The sequence below is a fragment of the Mobula hypostoma genome, chromosome 3 (genome assembly GCF_963921235.1).
Source record: "Mobula hypostoma chromosome 3, sMobHyp1.1, whole genome shotgun sequence".
NCBI classification, from domain to species: domain Eukaryota; kingdom Metazoa; phylum Chordata; class Chondrichthyes; order Myliobatiformes; family Myliobatidae; genus Mobula; species Mobula hypostoma.
This window is the reverse complement of record NC_086099.1, coordinates 72,519,898-72,541,725: the sequence shown is the minus strand read 5'-3', so window position 1 is coordinate 72,541,725 and position 21,828 is coordinate 72,519,898. Positions and strand designations below refer to the sequence as shown.

The 21,828-nt window shown below is 42.9% G+C and overlaps 1 protein-coding gene across 3 annotated transcripts in view; it reads right to left on the bottom strand.

Annotated features, from left to right (window-relative positions):
- arap2 (ArfGAP with RhoGAP domain, ankyrin repeat and PH domain 2) overlaps positions 1-21,828 on the bottom strand; it is a 396,901-nt gene that overhangs the window by 279,229 nt on the left and 95,844 nt on the right. For all 3 annotated transcript variants that reach the window (XM_063043320.1, XM_063043318.1, XM_063043319.1), the window contains 3 exons: positions 15,871-15,956; positions 13,550-13,626; positions 7,475-7,551 (listed from right to left, as the gene is read on the bottom strand). In XM_063043320.1, the coding sequence (XP_062899390.1) occupies positions 7,475-7,551; positions 13,550-13,626; positions 15,871-15,956 (240 nt within the window). The remainder of the gene's footprint in view (positions 1-7,474; positions 7,552-13,549; positions 13,627-15,870; positions 15,957-21,828) is intronic.

Sequence of the window (21,828 nt, the reverse complement as noted above, 5' to 3'; positions counted from 1 at the left end):
GAAATGAAACAAAAGCCATCTAAGGCTTTTAGCTAATAAGGAGAACATCCTTAAACTGATAAAATGTGTCAATCAACATTGGCTTCCATAGTGTTTCCTACAGATTTTATAAGTAGTTGGGGAGCTGGGCCAAGTGGTACAGTGCTGGATTGAGATAATGTAACTGCACTTTGAATCCAAATTGCATGTTTATGAATTCCACTTTCCCTGCATAAACTATACTGCATGCCTTGCAACTATGAAAGTTACCTCAACCTTCCCCTCAGTGCAGGACACTTTTCCAAACTGACGAAAATATGATCACAAATTGTGCCACCATATCACATTAAGAGCTGCTATTTTCTCTGCATAGTTGGAGGCATTGAACCAGTAAGTCTCATTTTTATTTACAACTGCTGCTGTACCAAAACCATTTCTACAATGTTTGTGTATGGAGAAATTCCAAGACAGCAGAGAATTATTGGAAGGCCATTTTGAATAAAAGGTAAAGAATCATGGCCAAGTCCACAACTGAAATACAGGTTTCCACTCTGGAAACATATACTTTATAAATTAGTGGGGGGGGGGGAGGAGAACATCACTAGCATCACTAGGTAATAATTATTTTTTAAAATTAGTAGGTAGTATCGTTATAAACATGAAGATTCATTTGCCCTCAACCAGAACAATAATAAGAAAAGTAAGCAGCAACCATTTAATCCTGCCTCATTGTGGTAACATATTTTGGTGCAGACAGGATGTTTCTGACAATTTCTGATGAACCGCCTCTGTGGTCAAAACTTAGCTGGCACAGTTGAACAATTAATATGACACAGGATTATCAAAGCACACAACGCCATTGAGCCCATGCTGGTTCGTCATATGAAATCAGTTCAATACCATTTTCTCAAGCTTTACAATTTACCTTCTTCCCCTGTCTGTATGCAATTCCCATTTAAATGTTCTGATTGATTTAAGTTCAATCGATTAATTTTGATTGCACTAAGATGAAAATCTTAACAAATCCCTTGTAAGAAAAAAGTCTACTCTCTGTAAACCCTTGAATCTTCTGCCCATCAATTTGAACCTATTTCCCATCTGCTCATAGAAAAGCTTCTCCCAATTGCCTTTGTTGTCTCAGGCTCCAAGAAAGCTACCTGAGATTTCACCTGAACAGCTTATTAATCAAACGCAGTGATAACACTCAGGTTCTGGGCCATCACAAACCAGAAGTCTGATGTGAATTGGGGACATTGCACAGGAGAGAAACCCCAGCTTCCCCGATGTCAGCCAAACACAGGCTTGTGACTGCTGTTTGGTAGGCATGGACCTCTGGGTCAGTGGCTTGGTCAGCTGCCAAGCGGGCATAATCGACTCCAATATGTATGGTCACAGTGAATGGCCATGAAAGGTAATCAGACATGGCATTATTTTTCCCCTGCATGTGTTGTATGTCTGTTGTGAACTCCAATATGTAGGCTAGGTGGTGTTGCTGCCATGCAAGGCTCTAATATTTTGGCCATCGTGTGCATGAGGGGTTCGTGGTCAACGAACGCTGTGAAATTTTGACACTCTAGTACAAAATGAAAATGGCGGACAGCCAGATAGGACTGAGGTTTGTGGTCAGACATGCTGTACTTTTTGGGGGGCCAGAGCTGCAGGCTGAAGAAGGTGAGTGGTTGCCACACACCTCCGACCAACTGTTCGTGCACAGCACCCACAGCATAGTCTAAAGGCAGCCCTAACAACAGCGAGGGCCAAACTGTCCCGGGCCATCAGGGAGGCAAAGCATGCACACGCCCAGTGAATCCACAGCCACTTCCAGGACAGCAGCGACACGCGGCACATGTGGAAGGGCTTTCAGGACATCACCAACTACAGGACAACATCACCTGCCTGTGCTGGTGATGCCTCCCTCCCAGAAGCGTTGAACAACTTCTACACTCGTTTCGAGGTGGAAAATGACGTGGTGGCGAGGAAGGCCACTTTTTCTCCCAATGACCAGGTGCTGTGTCTTACCGTGGCTGGTGTCAGGAAAACTCTATGCAGGGTCAACCCACAGAAGGCTGCTGGCCCAGACAATATTCCTGGCAGAGTGCTCAGAGGATGTGCAGACCTGCTGGCAGATGTTCTTACTGACATCTTCAACATCTCCCTGAGCAGCGCCGTCGTTCCTACGTGCTTCAAGGCCGCCACTATCGTCCCCGTGCCGAAGAAGTCTTCAGTGTCCTGCCTCAACGACTACCGTCCCATTGCACTCACATCCATCATCATGAAGTGTTTCGAGAGGCTTATCATGAGGCACATCAAGACCCTGCTGTCCCCCTCACTGGACCCCCTGCAGGTCGCGTATTGTCCCAACCGTTCAACAGATGACATCATTGCCAGCACCCTCCACCTGGCCTTCACCCATCTGGACAAAAAAGACACATACGTTCGAATGCTGTTTATAGATTTCAGTTCAGCATTCAACACAATCATTCCTCAGCACCTGATTGGAAAGTTGAAACTTCTGGGCCTGAACACCTCCCTCTGCAACTGGATCGTAGACTTCCTGACTGAGCGACCGCAGTCAGTCCGGATCAGGAGCAGCATCTCCAACACCATCACACTGAGCACGGGGGCTCCCCAGGGCTGTGTGCTCAGTCCACTGCTGTTCACTCTGCTGACCCACGACTGTGCTGTAACACACAGTTCGAACCACATCATCAAGTTCACCAATGACACGACCGTGGTGAGTCTCATCAGCAAGAACGATGAGTCAGCATACAGAGAGGAGGTGCAGTGGCTAAAGGACTGGTGCACAGCCAACAACCTGTCTCTGAATGTGAACAAAAGAGATGGTTGTTGACTTTAGGAGAGCACGGAGCGACCACTCTCCGCTGAACATTGATGGCTGCTCAGTTGAGATTGTTAAGAGCACCAAATTGCTTGGTGTTCACCTGGCGGAGAATCTCACCTGGTCCCTCAACACCAGCTCCATAGCCAAGAAAGCCCAGCAGCATCTCTACTTTCTGCGAAGGCTGAGAAAAGTCCATCCCTCACCCCCCCATCCTCACCAAATTCTACAGAGGTTGTATTGAGAGCATCCTGAGCAGCTGCATCACTACCTGGTTCGGGAATTGCACCGTCTCGGATTGCAAGACCCTGCAGCGGATAGTGAGGTCCGCTGAGAAGATCATGGGGGTCTTTCTTCCCGCCATTACAGACATTTGCACTATACGCTGTACCCGTAAAGCCAATAGCATTCTGAAGGACCCCATGCACCCCTCATACAAATTCTTCTCCCTCTTGCCATCTGGCAAAAGGTACCGAAGCATTCGGGCTGTCACGACCAGACTATGTAACAGTTTCTTCCCACAGGCCATCAGACTCCTTAATACCCAGAGACTAGACTGACACCTACATCATTTATTATTATATTGTAATTTGTCCCCTACCGTGCCCATTGTCTTGTTTATTATTTATTGTACTGCCCTGCACTGTTTTGTGTACCTTATGTAGTCCTGTGCAGGTCTGTAGTCTAGTGCAGTTTTTATGTTGTCTTACGTAGTCTAGTGTAGCTTTGTGCTGTCTCACTTAGTCTAGTGTGGTTTTGTGTTGTTTCATGTAGCACCATGGTCCCGGAGGAATGTTGTTTCGTTTTTACTGTGTACTGTACCAGCAGCTCATGGTCTAAACGACAATAAAAAGCAACTTGAGTTGACTTGACTTAAAGCGTCAGTAGTAATGGCTTTAGGTACATTGAGGAGAGGGTACTCCAGCAGGGTCGCACTGAAAACAGCTCATTTGGTGTCATGAAATGCTCTGGTCATGTCCGCTGACCAGTCAAGCACACAATTATGGGCATTTCCTTTAAGGGCACTAAACAAGGGAAGCATCAGTTCAGCAGCTCATGGAATGAAGTCGCGATAGAAATTCACCATACCTAAAAGCTCTTGTAGTTTTTTTAGTAGTGCAGGGTGGTGGGAAATCCAAAATAGTGGTGACTTTTAATGGGAGTTTTTTCGCAGCCAAGAAAGTCAACAGTTGACAACCCAGACTGGGATTTAGCAGGATTAATAACCAACCCATCATGGCTTAAGCACTCAGAAGTATGCAAAGATGTGATACATGTTCAGATTTGGATGCACTTGTGACAAGTATGTCAACCAGATAAACAAATAGAAAATGTAATACAGAGTCAACAGCCTTTTAGTACAGAGTCCAACAGCCTTTGGAAAGTCTGTGCTGCACTTTTCAGCCCAAAAGGCATGCACAGAAACTCTAAGAAGCCAAACAGGGTTATCACAACCATTCTGGGAATGTCCTCCAAGCACATAGACACCTGATGGTAGCCCCCAAGTCAACTTTAGAAAAAATTAACTTTCTGGCTAAATGTGCCAATAAGTCTTGGATGTGTGGGACCAGGTGACGATCAGGGGAGGCGACCTCGTTAAGGCATCAGTAATTGCCACATGGGCGGCAACCACCAGTGGGCTTAGGGACCACATGGTGGGACGAAGCCCAGGGACTATTCAACCTGTGTACAATGCCAAGGCTTTCCATGTTGGCAAACTCAGCCTTCGCAGCGGCTAGCTTTTCTGGGTCTAGTCTACACATGCGGAACAGTTGTGGAAATGTGGTGCTCAACCCCATGATTTGTGACAGTAGTTGAGAATGTAGGCTTGGTGAGGTTTGGTGAACTCACATACAGTGGTGCATGCACTTGTCAGAGCCATTGTGGGGAGCTTACTGGGGGAGCAGGGTTACAACCTGCATCCTTGACATCCACAAGTCAGGAGTTCCTAAGGTCAACTAACAGTCCTTGGGCACACAGGAAATCTGTGCTGAGCGCTGGTCTAGCCACCTCAGGATGAAGTCCCACATGTACTGTTGCCCGCTGAAGCAGAGCATCACCCGTGGTATCTCGTAAGTCTGGATCTCGTTGCCTTTAGTGAACTCCAGCAAGGTTTGGTTGCTCTTTGCCTTCTGATCAACATGCGATGCTGGCAGCACTCTCACTTAAGCACCCATGTCACACAAAAAGCATCACTCTGAAAGGGTGTCTGTAATGAGCAGGAGGCTACCCCGGCAGCTGGAACCCACAGTGTTCACAGACCTCTGATGTCCTGATGGGCTGGCCCTGCCAAAGTTGCAAGGCGTCGACACTTCCTAACATTCGTACCAAAGTGAGTGTAGTAAAAGCACAGACCCAACATTGTTTTGCAGCCACGGGCAGGTGTGTGTTGGGGGCCGTACTGACCAGGCTTAGTGAGGCAGGGAAAGGAGGAGGAATTATGCTCCTCTGCCTGGCTGAGTGTAGACTACCAGTCATTTCAGAAAGCTCCTTATAGTTATTCATGGGTGTTATTAGTGAGGGCTATGCAAACTTGATCAGGTATTTGCTGCATAAAGAGTGCTTCAAAAATAAAACAAGGATGGTGATTTCCCAGGAGAGACAGCTTATGGTCCAGTAGCTCTGAAGGGTTAGCATCATCCAGGCTAGGCAAGGAGAACAACCATTTAGCGCAATCATACTCCAATAGTCCAAAAGTCTGTAATAAGCGAGTCTTCAGCATGCAATATTTTCGCGTTCAGGCAGGTATTCAAGCAGACCCATTACATTCACTGTCGTGGAATGACTGAGATCTGCTACTACGTAGTAACATCTGGTGTCGTTCGTAGCGTAAATTTGGCCTCGTCTGGTACAAACCAAGCACTGGCATTTTGCTTCCAAAACTCTAGCAGTTTCAAACTGACTGCATTGGCCAAGATGTTGAATAACTCTGGAATCATCCAAGAAATTTGAGGTCACCAGTGTACGTTTTTGTAAATAAAATGGCAGAAATGTTTTAAGTTTAAGGGAAACCATAACAACTGCTTTTACTGTAAACAAAATGCAGAACATAAAAAGTAGTAAAAAAAAATCACGTCATTAAGTCATCACATCAGGCCAGCCTCTTAAAGTGAACCCCAACTCAATGTCAGTGTTTATGAATTATGAATGTGCTCCCACCCCTTACATTACCCTACGAACTTCACTGCAGATCGTTCAAAGCAACAATAACCAAGGAACACTCTAAATATAGAAGAAAAACTCCTTTTGATACCACAAATGTCATGTATTTCTATCCTTTTAGCATCTTTAAAAACCTAAAGATTAGCTTTATTTGCCACAACATACAGTGAAATGTGCCATTTGTGTCACAGTCTGTAGACTGTGCTGGAGACAGCCTGTCAGTGTCACCATGCTTCAAACACCAACATAACATACCTACAACTCACTAACCATAACCCAAACATCTTTGGAGTGTGGGAGGTAACTGAAGCATTCAAAGGAAAGCCACATCTTCACGGGTGAACATACAAACTCCTTATAGGCAGCAGCAGGAATTGAAACCCAATCATGATCACTGGCGCAATAAAGCATTCCACTAACCACTACACTAACATGCCACCACTATTTCATATGATGGTCATTTCCTATTTTACTTTGTTGTGCAGCAGCTTTACGATATGATGGCGTAGATCCTTGAACCATTGTGTCCATGATGGCCAAGAAATAAGCATCTACCCAAGCCTGTTTTCGAGCCCCTGGCATACATCATTACATTGATGGTTAAGAAATAAGCATCCAAGTACGTTTTAAAATGTGAAGGTTTCTGTCACTACGGCTCCACCAAACAATGATCTCCAGGTCTTCATCAGCAGAAGAACGGTTCAACTTCCCTTTAATCCTTGTACCTATTATTTCATAGCAATGCTTCCCTAATTTCTGATGCCATAGGACTAGTTTAATCTCACAAACTCTATCCAGGCATTTTATTTAATCTCCTCAATCCAGTCCACCCTCCTTCCTTCTGTTCAACCATCCAGTCTCTGCTATTCCAAGGGAAGCAACCACATCCTCTCCAACCTACCCTCAGTTTAAACCATCCAATTCTGGCTCTTTTACCTTTAAGTATACTCATTTGATCCTTTCTCTGAAGTGACGATATAAAATGAATGGGTTGTTTCAGCTGAGGCTTAACTAGTAGCTTATACTTTGAACAAAACATTGCTGCTTTTATTTTCTATGCCTCAATAAACAAAAATTTAACCTGTCATTTAACCATTTTATCCTCCTGTCCAGTTACAGCTGTGAATACTAACTCCTATTTTTTTTTCCATTTCTCGACATCTGTACCCCATCATCTACTACATTTGCCCACATGCACCAAGACACATTCTTTCAAGACAAATCCTTATCTTCGCACTTTCCCCACTTAGACATATCAAATGGATATAGAGACCAATGGCACGAAGGAAACTACCTCAACAAAATGGATCAGAACTCCTGATCAAAAGTCATGAATCAGATCCCAAATGCTTCCCTAGAACAAGACAATATATTATCACTGAAACACAAACACCTTTGACCAGCACACAGAAATAAAAATTAGGCTCTAAACAGGCATTGGATAAGTTTTTATGGATAAGTTAAAAAGAAAAGCAAATCATGAAACCTCTCTACCTGAGATCATTGTTCATCACTTGATTACTGTCCTGGTTTACAGAGGTCTCCATGCCAGGTAACTGCTTTCGTAAAGTCTAAAAAGAGAATAGATTGATATAAATAACTGAAAAGCACATTAAGAGTTTCAGCAACACAAACACAAGAAAATCTGCAGATGCTGGAAATCCAAACTTGCTGAGTTCCTCCAACATTTAGTGTGTGTTGCAAGAATTTCAGAAACTCAGATTGCTGCACTAGAAAGAATATCCAAGTATAAACTGAAGTATAAAAACACTAAGCAGAAGATGTTCATGTCATCTTCTACCATGACCAGTCTGATCGACATTCATCACACCGATCATTAGTTCCGCTTGCTTATTTATATATCCAGTAAGTTTTCCACACCTGGAGCTGGAACGCTTTGTTGACATGCAGGTAACTGTTAAACAAGATGAGCCATCAGAGTCAGCAAACCACCAAAATTTTACACGGGATCAAGTGGTACCAGTTAAATAATTTAGACCCCAGCCTCAGCTCAGTAAAGGGTTTCTTGGTCTGTGTGCAAAGAAATTGCAGATGGGTGTGCAATTGACAGGATAGAAATAACCAATTAGCAAAACCTTATCTTGTTTTATTTTGATAATTAGATATTTTGCCTGTTAGAATGCTCTTAAAAACAAAATCTTTGCGTGCTCACAGGAAATATTAGCACCACCCTATCTAAAAATGGTTAAGAAGATACAGCCCTACACTTTTCTTGCCACTTAGCACTCCCATTACTCATATTGTACAATGTATACTTAGCACAGCTCTGGTGGCCATTATTGTTCATTTGCATAGCTTCTGATTGTCATGGAAAGAGCAAACTCTTATATAGTTTCCAGGACAAAAACATTGCACCCGATCACATCAGAAGAACTGAACTTGAATGTAGTACACTGCCAAACATTGCAGTCCAAGAGATGCTGAAGTTAGATGTCAGAGGAAAAGCTATGAGAAAAGAGGATACAGAAGCATTAGCCATTTATGGGAATTTAGTCACCAATCCTGCGAGGAGAAAAGTGCCTCAAATTTTATTAATTTTTTTTTCCAGCAGATGGGACACGGAGCAGTAGAGCAAAGGATTGGGTCCTCTGGCCCATGATGGCTGCACTGACAATGATGTCAATTTAAACAGCATAACTGCCTGCACATGGTCTGCATCTCTCCATTCCTCACATGTCTAAATGCTTTAGCCTTCGCTATTATATTTGCTTCTATCACTTCCCTTAGCAGTGCATTCCAGCCACCTATCACACTGTATAAAAAAAAACTTGCTTCATAAAAATGTTCCTTAAGCTTTACCCCTTGTCTTAAAGATATTCCCTTTAATATTGTCATTTCCAACCCTAGAGGGAAAAAAAGACTATCTTCTGCTTCATTTTTTTTTTGCCTGTTTCCATCTATCAGCTACCTGTCTACTCTCTCCCAGTTCTGCTGACCTCCCCCTCCCCCTCCCCCTCCCCTACTTGGCTCAATATACCCATTGTCCTTCGCCCACTCTCTTGGTTGATCAACCACCTGTCACACCACACCTAGCAGTAGGGATACAGGAACCATTGGGATGCAGGTGCTTGGGTAGTAGGATCCTTCTTACGTCTCCTCTTCTCTTCAGCTGTCGCTCTTCAAGATTCCTCAAAATTCTTGGCTTCTCCATGGATCAGTGCTCTCTGTCACAAGCCAGCTGCTGCCACTCATTGACCTCAGTATTTGCCTGAGAGACCTGCTGCTTAAGTTGGTCTTTGTACCTCTTGCGTGGGTCACCATGATCTCCCTTGCCCTGAGAGAGTTCAGTGTAGAGTATTGCTTTCGGTAATCTGGAGTTGTCCACGCGAGACACATGGCCTGACCAGCGGAGCTGCTTGAGCAACAAAGTGGTTTCCAATGCTTGGAAGTTGAGCCTTCTCCAGGGCCTCGTTGTGGGACGCATGATCCTGCCAGCTGATACCCATGATGGAGCAGACTAGATTAGATTATGAAGACACATAGTCCTCTTTTATTGTCATTCAGTAATGCATGCATTAAGAAATGATACACTATTTCCTCCGGCGTGATATCACAAAACACAGGACAGACCAAGACAGAAAAGACTGACAAAACCACATAATTATAACATATAGTTACAACAGTGCAACAATACCATAACTTGATGAAGAAGTCCATGAGCACAGTAAAAGTTCAAGGTCTCTCAAATGTCCCACATCTCACGCAGACGGGAGAAGGAAGAAAAACTCTCCCTGCCATGCCCGACCACAATCCATCTCTGAGTCATCTGAAAACTTCGAGCCTCTGAATCAGCTCTCCGACACCGTGTACTGAGCGCCATCTCTGTCCGAACGATTCCACCTCAATCTCCGTCGCCAACAGCAGGCAAAGCCGGGGATTTTGAGGCCTACCCTCCGGAAGATTCCCGACCACGCAGTAACGACAGCAGCGAAGAGGCAGCACTGATGGAAGTGCTCAAGCAATCGGATTTGCTTGCTGTTCTAGACCCAGACTTCGGAGCCGTACAGCAGTGATGTAACAACGGCAGTACTGTCCACCTGGATTTTTGTGGATAGCCGCAGCTGCTGGTTCTTCCACACGTGTTTCTGGAAGTGCCCAAAGGCACTGCTGGCTCTGGTGAGTCAATTGTCAATGTCCCTTTCTACCATAGAGTTGTTGGAGATGATGCTGCACAGGTAGATGAACTGCTCAACAATGGTGAGAGGGTGGTCGTCAATGGTGATCTGGGGTGGTTTGTAAACATCACTTGGGGGCTTTTGATGGAAGATCATTTTTTTCTTCAGACTAACGTTAATCCAAAAATCCTTGCAGCCTTGGTGAACTGAATGACTGCAGCCTGTAGCACATCCTCTATGCACAAGAAGAACAGAGTCACCTGCACATGGTAGCTCGAGAATGGGCTCCTGCATGGATTTTGTTCAGGCAATAAGACATCAGAGGTTGAAGATATTTCCATCAGTGTAGAACCGAATGCAGATGCTTTTCGAGATAGTCTCTTTTGCTTCCTGTAGCATCCTGCTGAAAAAGATGGCAAACAGCATTGGTGCCAAAACACACCCTTGCTTCACACCAGTACTGATGGGGAATGGGTCATTCAGGTCGCCACTGTGCTTAACCTGCCCGCTTTGGCCTTCATGGAGCCGTTGCAGGATGGTGAGAAATTTCAGGGGACAGCCGAGCTTCAACAGAATCTTCCAGAGACCATTGCGGCTGACTGTATCGAAGGCCTTGGTACAGTCCCACTTCTCCTGTATCTGGCACTGGGCGAAGATCATATCGGATGTGCCTTTGTTTGCTCAGAATTCACACTGACTCTCTGTGAGGTTGTCTTCAGCAATGGTAGGGATGATTCTGTCCCAGAGAATTCTGGCAAGGATCTTTCCGGTGGTGGGCAGCAGGGTAACCCTTCTGTAGATTGAGCAATCCAATTTCTTCCCTTTGTTCTTGGGCAGGGAGAAAATTAGTGTCGCATAGCTCATTTCAGACTGAATCTTTCTCCTACTTATACTTATCTGGGTTAAACTCCATCTGCTATTTCTCTGTTCAGCTAAGTTATATCCTTTGACAGTTTTCTTCACGATCTACAATGCTGCAAATTATTGCGTCACCTGAAAATTTACTAATCAGCCCCACGGTAGTTTCATCCATATCATATATACACACATCACAGACAACAAAGGCACCAGCATTGATCCCTGCAGAACACCAATGGCCACAGGCATCCAGTCAGAGTAGCATCCCTCCACCACTACCCTCCATCTTCTGTGGCCATGCCATTTTGAATCTAATCTACCATGTCACCACGTGCCCTAATCTTTTGGATCAGCCTACGATAAGGGACTTTTTGAATACTTCACTGCAGTCCATGCACAGAAACTCCACTGGCCTTTCACCAATCATTTTCAGCACCTCCACAAAAAAAATTCAATCAATTTTGTAAGACATGACTTCCCCTACACAAAGCTAAGCTGGCTACCCCTAATAGGACAAGAGTAGATCCTATCCCTAAGAAACTTTTCCAATAATTTTCCTAACACTGATGTAAGGCTCACTGGCCTATATTTTAAAAACGCAAACATGAGGAAATCTGCAGATGCTGGAATTTCAAGCAACACACATAAAAGTTGCTGGTGAACGCAGCAGGCCAGGCAGCATCTCTAGGAATCTCTAGGCCAATAGTTTCCTTTTTTTGTCCCAAGGAACAACACTGGATATCCTCCAGTCATCTGGGACATTGCCTATGGTAAATGAGGATATAAAGATCTCTATCAAGCCCTCTGCAATCTCCTCTCTTGCCTCTTTTACTAACTTCATTAGGCTCTAGGGACTTATCCCACCTTGCTGGTCTTCAGGAGATTCAACATCATATCCTTTTTTATTTCAACATGCCCTAGGATGCCAACATTCTCCTTCCCCTGATCTCACTACCTCCTGTGTGTTTCTACATGGTGAAAACAGATGCCAAATATTCATTTAGTACCTTTCCTACTTCCTTTGGTGACAGGCATAAATTCGCTCCTTTCCCCTTGAGTGGTTCTACCCTCTACACAACCATAATTTTAATTTTGTGTGTAAAATGTCTTTGGATTTTTCTTAATCTTACTTGTCAAAGACATTCCATTGCCCCTTTAGAATGCATAATTCCCTGTTTAAATTCATCCCTGGTTCCTTTATATTCCTCAAGATCCTGTTTAGTTTCACCTTTCTAAAACTATGCTTATGCTTCTTCCTGCTTTTTGACTAAATTTACAAATTTCAATAGACAATAGACAATAGGTGCAGGAGTAGGCCATTCGGCCCTTCGAGCCAGCACCGCCATTCACTGTGATCATGGCTGATCATCCACAATCAGTATCCAGTTCCTGCCTTATCGCCATAACCTTTAATTCTGCTATCTTTAAGAGCTCTATCTAACTCTTTCTTGAAAGCATCCAGAGACTTGGCCTCCACTGTGTTCTGGGGCAGAGCATTCCATATATCCACCACTCTCATCCACAGTTCCTGAACCTTGCCATGCTTGTCTTTCTTCCTCACAAGAATATGTTGGCCCTGAATTCTGACCAGCAGACTATTAAACAACTCCTATATCTCAGATATGGGGTTATCCAATAGCAACTCTCAATCTACTCTCCCCAGCTCCTGACAAATACTGTTGTAATTAATCTTTCCCCGATGCAGCACTTTCTTGCCAAAGTCCATTCTTATCCTTATCTATACCCACCTGAAAACTGACGTCTATTTGACTTTTTCATTATAAAAGTTTTTATCAAAGACATTTTAAAATGATGAAGATAAAACTCTTTAACAGGCAGTGAACTGCTAAAGACTGTCCGTATACTCTGATGTTGTATTTCAAAATTTATTCCCTGTCTGGGGCACCAATTAATCCAGCCTTGGTCACATGGAAAAAGCAAGTGAGGACAGGTGAGAATCATGGCTGGTGAATCAGGGGGCTTCCGAAACATCCAACTAAATACAGTGTACCCAGTCATGTACAGCTGCTGTAATGTGATGCATGCTACAGAGTACTAACATTAAACTAAATTGTCAAAGCAACAGCAACAAATCCGTAACTGACAAAGATTCTAGTCCCTGGTGCAATATTTGAGATATACAAAAGATTAAAGCAGAATTTCCTCATTTAATTTTGATGAATTCAAGATCTCTCTAGATTAAGCCTTGTTAGTTTCATTCAATTCCCCTTTATTGTTTACAAAAATGCTTGGCAATCATCAGGTACAAGGTCTAACAGACCTATCAAAATCACTTCTTATCAATTCCAGGAACCTTGGGAGATTCTATTATATGCAACAACAATACACATTACCAGTTTTTCTGTGTTGTATTACAGATAGAAATACATTGATGGTGATTGCCAGCAAATAAGCATTAATGTGAAATTTCTTCACATATTTCTCCTGACAGAATGTAAAATTAGTAATGACTATACTGCACAGGGAAACTGGTAGGTCTGCAGACTCAGTCAGTTAGCTAATTAGCCTTCCTTCAAAAGATAACTAGCCATGGAGCATTTTTTAGCTGACTCACCTGGTAACTTTCAGAATTGTGGTATAGAAATGTTTCACCATATGGGACAATAGGAGAGTGCTTGTCTCCATCAGCTCCTTAGAAAAGGAAAAGGAATAAACCCAATATTATATGTACAGCATATATTATGTATAACAAATCAGCAGCCAATAGCAAAACTGAAGATCACATAGATAACTATCGAAACTATAAATACGGGTCATTTTCCACTTCTTTTTCACTGATGAATCAGATATCCGTTTTGGCCAACTGAATGGCACAAGACCCTAGAAGTTTAATGGGAGATTGGGAAGTTGACAGACACATGGTTGGGTATCATAGGCAAGAGCAATCTCTTTCTCAACTAATGTCCACAGAAGCTTTGGAGAGTAAGCAGAAATGGAAATACTGTTAAGATTCGTCGCTGCCCTACATCTTTATAAAGAGGAATGCAGCACCCACCTGTAAAAGACCATAAGGCATAGGAGCAGAATTAGGCCATCTGGCCCATCATGTCTGCTCCACCATTCAATCATAACTGATTCTTTTTTCTATCTTCTCTGCAACCCCAGCTCCTGGTCTTCTCCCCGTAACCTTTGATGCCTGTACAATCAAGAACCTATCAATCTCTACCTTAAACACACCCAACAACCTGGCCTCCACAGCTGTACGTGGCAACAAATTCCACAAATTCACCACCCTTTCGCTAAAGAAATTTCTCCACATCTCTGATTTGAAAGGGCGCTCCTCTATCCTGATGCTGTGCCCTCTTGTCCTAGACTCTCCCACCATGGGAAACATCCTTAAAACATCCACTCTGTCTAGGCCTTTCAACATTTGAAAGGTTTCAATGAGATCCAAAACTCCCAATCCCTCAGTGAGCATGCTTGAATTTAAATAGAAGTAGGTTCATCACTCCACCAAGGAGTTAAATGAAAAAAATAGGTAAGCAGTGGCTATCTACGTGGGCTGATAATAGACAGTGTTCTTCAAGTCAGAAAGAGAACACAAGTTGGAACCAACTTTCCATAATGCTTTTCCCTAAAATCAACCATGAATTAATATATTTTCCAATTCCTGCATTTTAATATCACATTTTTTCCCTTTAGGCTAATGCCAAGGCACTTCTGATTTATTCACAACTTTGCATACGCAAAAGATAAACTGGATGAAACATTGCTCCAACAAGGAGAGACGTCAATTTAAGTGCAAACGGGAAATCACAAATGCACTACACAACAGAAATTAAGTCAAAAAGTAGCCACAAATTGCACTAAAAATGAAGGTCTTAAAATACTGTTAAATTTTGGTGAACTTAGAAAAATGAATTTAAGGACAATAACTCTGAAGACTAATTATTTTTTCCAATGATGGTCATACAGCATTTAAAAGGATTCACATTTTTAAAATGCATTCCATCTCAATTTTAAACCTGCAACCTCTCAAACAAACTTAATCTTCCCTAGTCAGATTGTTAATTTAACATCAATATTTAGGAAACCCTGGGTTGTGAAGCTGGTTCCAATTAGACATGTAATGAGTCTATCTAGGTCTATTCATGGCCTCCTCTACTGCTGCGATGAAGCCACACTCAAGTTGGAGAAACAACACCTTTTATTCTGTCTGGGTAGCGTCCAACCTGATGGCATGCACATTGATTTCTCAAACTTCTGGTAATAGCAACCCCCCCCCCACCCCCGCTTGACCATTCCCCATCCCCTTTTCCCTCTCTCACCTTATCTCCTTGCCTGCCCATCTCTGGTGCTCCTCCCCACTATTCTTTCTTCCACGACCTTCTGCCCCCTTCTATTAGATTCCCCCTTTCACCAGCCCTGTATCTGTTTCACCAATCAACTTACCAGGTCTTAACTTCACCCCTCCCCCTCCCAGTTTCACTTATCACCTCGTGTTTCTCCCTCCCCTCCCCCCACCTTTTAAGTCTTCTCCTCATCTTTTTCCCCCCTCCAGTACTTCTGAAGGGTTTTGGCCCAAATCTTTGACCATAGTCTTTTCCACAGAAGCTGCCTGGCCTGCTGAGCTCCTCCAGCATTTTGTGTGTGTCCTGGGATGATCATTGCTGAGTGGGTGCTCTGCAAATCTGTTGTCTTTGGCCTTGCTGATGCAGAAGATGACACATCGCGACACTAGTTGGCACAAGTGAGGTTGGAGATGAAAAAGGATGCCTCTACTCATAATATAATTCCAAACATAATTATATCCATCAGAACAACAAGAAAATCAAAAGACAGCAAAATCATTATTTATATGCGGAAATATCTAAAGTGAACTGGAAAGCCTGTTAAGCATACATCTACCAAAGTCAAGTCAAAATGTTTACTCACTGAATGCATCAGCCAACAATGGATTTTGAGGACTGTCACAACTAGGGAAGTGTGAAAGGTTGAGGTTTCTCCTTTTCAGTAGGGAACTGCAGATGGAGACAATAGGAGAGATAAAAAGATAACTGTGAGAGCAAGAGCTTTTCAATGTATAACTTGCGATAAAATCTCTACACAAAAACACACCTACTTCTCACATAGAAGCTCTGATTATTAAAATAAATCAATTAGAGCAGAATTCTAAAACCAGGCATCATAATTGTATTCTTTAATCTCCAAGTTGGTTGCACTTTTTATTATATGCAGCTACTCCAATATTAAATTATAAAAAATTACATAGAAATGGTCACACCTCTGGGAACCTACAGTCATTTTTAAAGTGTGACTACTGTTAACAAAATTGGCAGTTAGCTTACATTGAGAACAATCCCCCTCAAAAAGAAATAAGGGTTTAATATCTCTGTTGTAAGAAAACATTGTGCAGCTCCTCCCATTCTGCACCAAAACAACGTCCCAGATGTTGGTCTAGATTCTGTCAATACATGGATTGAGTATGTCAAATGCAATTGTTGAATAGACAATAATGAGGGGAAATAATTTAAGTGAATTGTTGAAAGGGGAAGTTGAAGAAAGTTTTTTTTTTCCCCCACTGAGTGACAGTATTCTGGAACTCATTGGCTGATAGGATTGTGGCAGCAAAGACCTCCATGAAACTGATGTGGTAGCTTAATAGATTTCTAAATGTGCTATACTCTGATGGAACAAGTGCAGTAAAGAGGGACAGGACAGTACATTCATATTTGCATTGACATGGACACAACCTTCATTTATCTCCTTCAGTGTCATAAATGTGATGATGGTACTAATACTTGGTAAATTAGTCACTAATATCTTGGTAAATCATCACCTAGGTAATGCTTATATGAATTTATTTAAATACCTTGCATATTGAAAAGTCCATCTATCCCAGACAGCTTTACCATATGCTCAGACCTTGCTGAGACAAAGCAATTGTAAATCTCTTGCTAAACCAATGTTGTTCTTCTGTCTCAGAAGAACAAGGTTCCCGAGGATATTATAGTCCGCTGAGAGATACATCAGGAAATTTTTTGGAGAAATCGTTAGGGATAGGATTTACTCTCAAATGGTAGAGAATGTATTTTAGGGATAGTCACGTTGCAACTATGTAAAACTTAGGCTAAGCCACATTTGGAGCACAGTGTGTACTGTTGTTCTTGCTGCCATATTACAGGAAAGATGTGGAGGTTTTGGAGAGGGGCAGCAGGAGCTCACCAGGATGTTAGCTGGATTAGGCACCCATATGGGACCCAGCTACACCTGCCTTTTTGTTGGCTTTGTGGAACAATCCATGTTCCAAACCTATTCTGGTATCTGTCCCCCACTTTTCCTTTGCTACATCGACGACTGCATTGGTGCTGCTTCCTGCATGCATGCTGAGCTCGTTGACTTCATTAACTTTGCCTCCAACTTTCACCCTGCCCTCAAGTTTACCTGGTCCATTTCCGACACCACCCTCCCCTTTCTAGGTCTTTCTGTCTCCATCTCTGGAGACAGCTTATCAACTGATGTCTACTATAAGCCTACGGACTCTCACAGCTATTTGGACTATTCCTCTTCTCACCATCTCTTGCAAAAATGCCATCCCCTTCTCGCAATTCCTCCGTCTCCACCGCATCTGCTCTCAAGATGAGGCTTTTCATTCCGGGACGAAAGAGATATCCTCCTTTTTTAAAGAAAGGGGCTTCCCTTCCTCCACCATCAACTCTGCTCTCAAACGTATCTCTCCCATTTCACGCACATCTGCCCTCACCCTATCCTCCTGCCACCCCACTAGGAATACGGTTCCCTTTGTCCTCACCTACCATCCCACCAGCCTCCGGGTCCAACATATAATTCTCCGTAACTTCCGCCACCTCCAACGGGATCCCACCACTAAGCACATCTTTCCCTCCCCCCCCCCCGCTTTCCGCAGGGATCGCTCCCTACACGACTCCCTTGTCCATTCGTACCCCCATCCCTCCCGGCACTTATACTTGTAAGTGGAGCAAGTGCTACACATGCCCTTACACTTCCTCCCTTACCACCATCAGGGCCCCAGACAGTCCTTCCAGGTGAGGTGACACTTCACTTGTGAGTCGGCTGGGGTGATATACTGCGTCCAGTGCTCCCGATGCGGCCTTCTATATATTGGCGAGACCTGACGCAGACTGGGAGACCGTTTCGCTGAACACCTACGCTCTGTCCGCCAGAGAAAGCAGGATCTCCCAGTGGCCACACATTTTAATTCCATGTCCCATTCCCATTCTGATATGTCTATCCACGGCCTCCTCTACTGTCAAGATGAAGCCACACTCAGGTTGGAGGAATAACACCTTATATTCTGTCTGGGTAGCCTCCAACCTGATGGCATGAACATTGACTTCTCTAACTTCCATTAATGCCCCACCTCCCCCTCGTACCCCATCCGTTATTTACTTATTTATTATATATAGATATATATTCTTTCTCTCTCTCTCCTTTTTCTCCCTCTGTCCCTCTCACTATACTCCTTGCCCATCCTCTGGGCCCCCTTTCTTTCTCCCTCGGCCTCCCATCCCATGATCCTCTCATATCCCTTTTGCCAATCAACTGTCCAGCTCTTGGCTCCATCCCTCCCCCTCCTGTCTTCTCCTATCATTTTGGATCTCCCCCTCCCCCTCCCACTTTCAAATCTCTCATTAGCGCTTCTTTCAGTTAGTCCTGACAAAGGGTCTCGGCCCGAAACGTCGACTGTACCTCTTCCTAGAGATACTGCCTGGCCTGCTGCTTTCACCAGCAACTTTTATGTGTGTTGCTGAATTAAAGACTGTTAGCTTTAGGGACAGGTTGGGCAAACTTGCATTGTTTCCATCAGAAAGTCATGGGAATAGTTTGGATTTGCTTCAGAGTTAGCACAAACATCACGACTGGAGAGGCTTCTCCTGTGCTGTGCTACAAATAGGCTGAAAATAACATAACAGGGAAGTCCTCAGTGTGGTCTAGAATGCAAGGAAATCTCTCAATAGTAAACAATTTGAAATAAGAATATAATGCAAGGTTTCATACTGCACACAAAGTTTTAATTGAGAACACAACAACTTAACTTCAATATTCTTTCCATGAGAGATAGCAGATGTGTGTCTATTACAGTGATTGCTAGTTTTAAGTTTTTTGCCAACTTCAAGTACAAGGGTATGCAAAGGGATTCCTTGAAGCCTTTGAGAAAATACACTTAAACTTCATACAGTTCCATTCAGTCTCCTTTGAAGTTCCTCAAGTAAAACTACTGGATTTCAACACAACTGATATCATGTTATACAAATAGACAAATAACTGACTGCTCACTTTAAGCCTCTCTATGCTATATCTTTATTAGATCACAAACCGTGGATGTCATAGGCCACTTATTGTCCATCACTGAATTGCCACCAAAATGAGAACATAGTTAGGAGCAAACTTCATGATGGGTCATGAGTTCCATGATTGGCCAGACAAGGTAAACACTTTTTTCCCCTAGACCATTTGTGAACCAGATGGGCTTCTAACCACAATACTATAATTTTGTGGTCACTATGATAAAGACATATTTTAATTCCAGACTTGTTGGTTGAACACAAAGCAAATGAATGTAGAAAATAGACATATGAAACAGCTTGGAAACGATGTTGGAATCCAGAAAGAGGAATATGGAGCACTACAAGTCAAAATAGAAAAAATTAACACTGCATCACATAAACCACAAATTACCAACTACAACACATTACAGTAAGCTTCACATTTTCAATATATAACTTAGCTAATCTGTTGGAAACACTCAGCAGGTCAGGCAGTAGACCTGCAGAAGGTTTCCAACATTTTCTGTTTTTTCAGATTTGCAGAATCTGCAGTTTTTTGTTAGTTTAATATTAACATAAATGTTTGTAATGGTTATAGGCTAATTTTCAGCAACTTCAAGGGTTTGTAATCAGCCCTCAGTATGTTAGAAAAGGGTCCTTGTTTTGACTAGAGGTGAAGTTCTTCCCCCAGCCTTGCCTTCAGGTGAGGGCACTAAGAGTCAGGTTGTTCAGATAAGCACAGAGGAGCAGGACGCAAGTCAACCAAAGCACTTTGGGAGAGGAGGGGAGCGGGGAAAATCCCAAGTAGCGTAGAAATAGCATCTTGTGATATAAAACTACCAAGGTAATTAAAAGCTGGTCTTTTGTTCAATCTCTTGGTTACCGATGTACAATTGGCAGTTGGGAGTATCCTGCTGTTTTGATATTACCATACATTTCGTTTTTTTTTTACAGTTGATGGTTAGACCAAAATCTGCACTTGTTTGTACTACTTTGTGTAGGAGGATTTGTAGGTCTTCTGCAGCACTTGCTGTTAGGGTGGTATCGTCTGCATATCTTATATTGTTGATGTTAACACCTCCAATTTTTATCCCATCTAGGTCTTCTATTTCTCTGAGTATCATTTCACTATAGATATTAAATAATTCGGGGAGGCAACACATCCCTGTCTAACTCCTCTTTGAATTTTAGTCCAACTGCTTATATTATCATCAATTTTTACCACCGCCATTTGATTCCAATATAAATTTTGAAGCAATTGTTGGTCCCTTCCGTCTATTTAGTGCTACTACCCCACAATTCCAGAGACCCTGACCTCTAGTGGATAGGTTTCCTTCGGCTCCTACAGTTTGTTTTCACATCCCAAATGCATGTTGGCTGGTTAATTGGCTTCCGCAAATTGTCTTTAGCAGAGACGCGTAATGGGAGAATTTCGGAGATCTGATGGACATGATGGAGAGAGTATGTTACAGGACTGATGGAATAACTCCAAAAACCAGCATAAGAGGCTGAATGGCCTCTTGCTACAACAGAAGAAAACATAAGAAAATACAACTCACAACCAACGCTGAACATAATTCACTTCTTGATTAGAAAGTATCCATCAAGAATCACATACAATAAGGATTGCCTAAGGTTACACATGGTTACCCACCACTTGTGGAACCATGGCAAAATACCAACATACTTGAAAGCACAGGAAGAAGTTGCCTTGGGGGAAGAAAAATTGTAGAAATAAACTGAATTCTTTCCAGACAAATTTCTGCCAACAGAAACTCTAACAAGAGAGTACAGATTCTGTGGCACCTTGCCAAGTAACTGGGATGCCAGTATTTTCTAAGAAGGTTAGAAATGAAGCAAAATTGTATTTCAAATAATGCCGTTCACATGTCTTTCAGGGTGCCCATTATCTCTCACTAGTATGATCACATGTGATCAAAGTGCATCAGGAGTATTTGATTCAGTTTTGATTGTCACATCTCAGGAAGGACAGAGAACTGAGCAGGTCCACCAGAATTATATTAGTGACTAGATGGTTAATTTGAAAAGCCAAAACTAATGGCTTGAATTCCCCAGGATAGAGGGGATTGGGAGATAATCCAGTCAAAGGGTTTGAGAACAATTCAACGGAACTGATACAAAAATAATCATTGAAAGGACAATCTAGAGCCAGATAATGCGATCCTTAAATGAGATATTTAAATAAATGGGGGAAATCAGAATCATCATGTCCACATAGAGAGAAATAGAAACAGAATTTCTCTGCTACGCTCTCCAAATAAAAATTAGCTGTGATTGCTAAAGTAATTGAATCTATGGGACAATGTCAAAGATTGTTGACAAGAGTAGTTGGTAAGTCTGTGGTCAACACCCTTGAAACAGGATACCCAGTGGCTCTTTCCATCACTGCCAGAGACTTTAGGAATGTATTACCACAATACTACCAGCATACCTCTTGTCCCACAAGGGACCCAGAGACCCTCAACCACTGCTATACACCCAAAGATGGCTACCAAGCCATCGCTCAACTTCGCTGTGGAAAATCAGACCATGAGGTTGTGTTCCAACTCCCTGCACACAAACACAA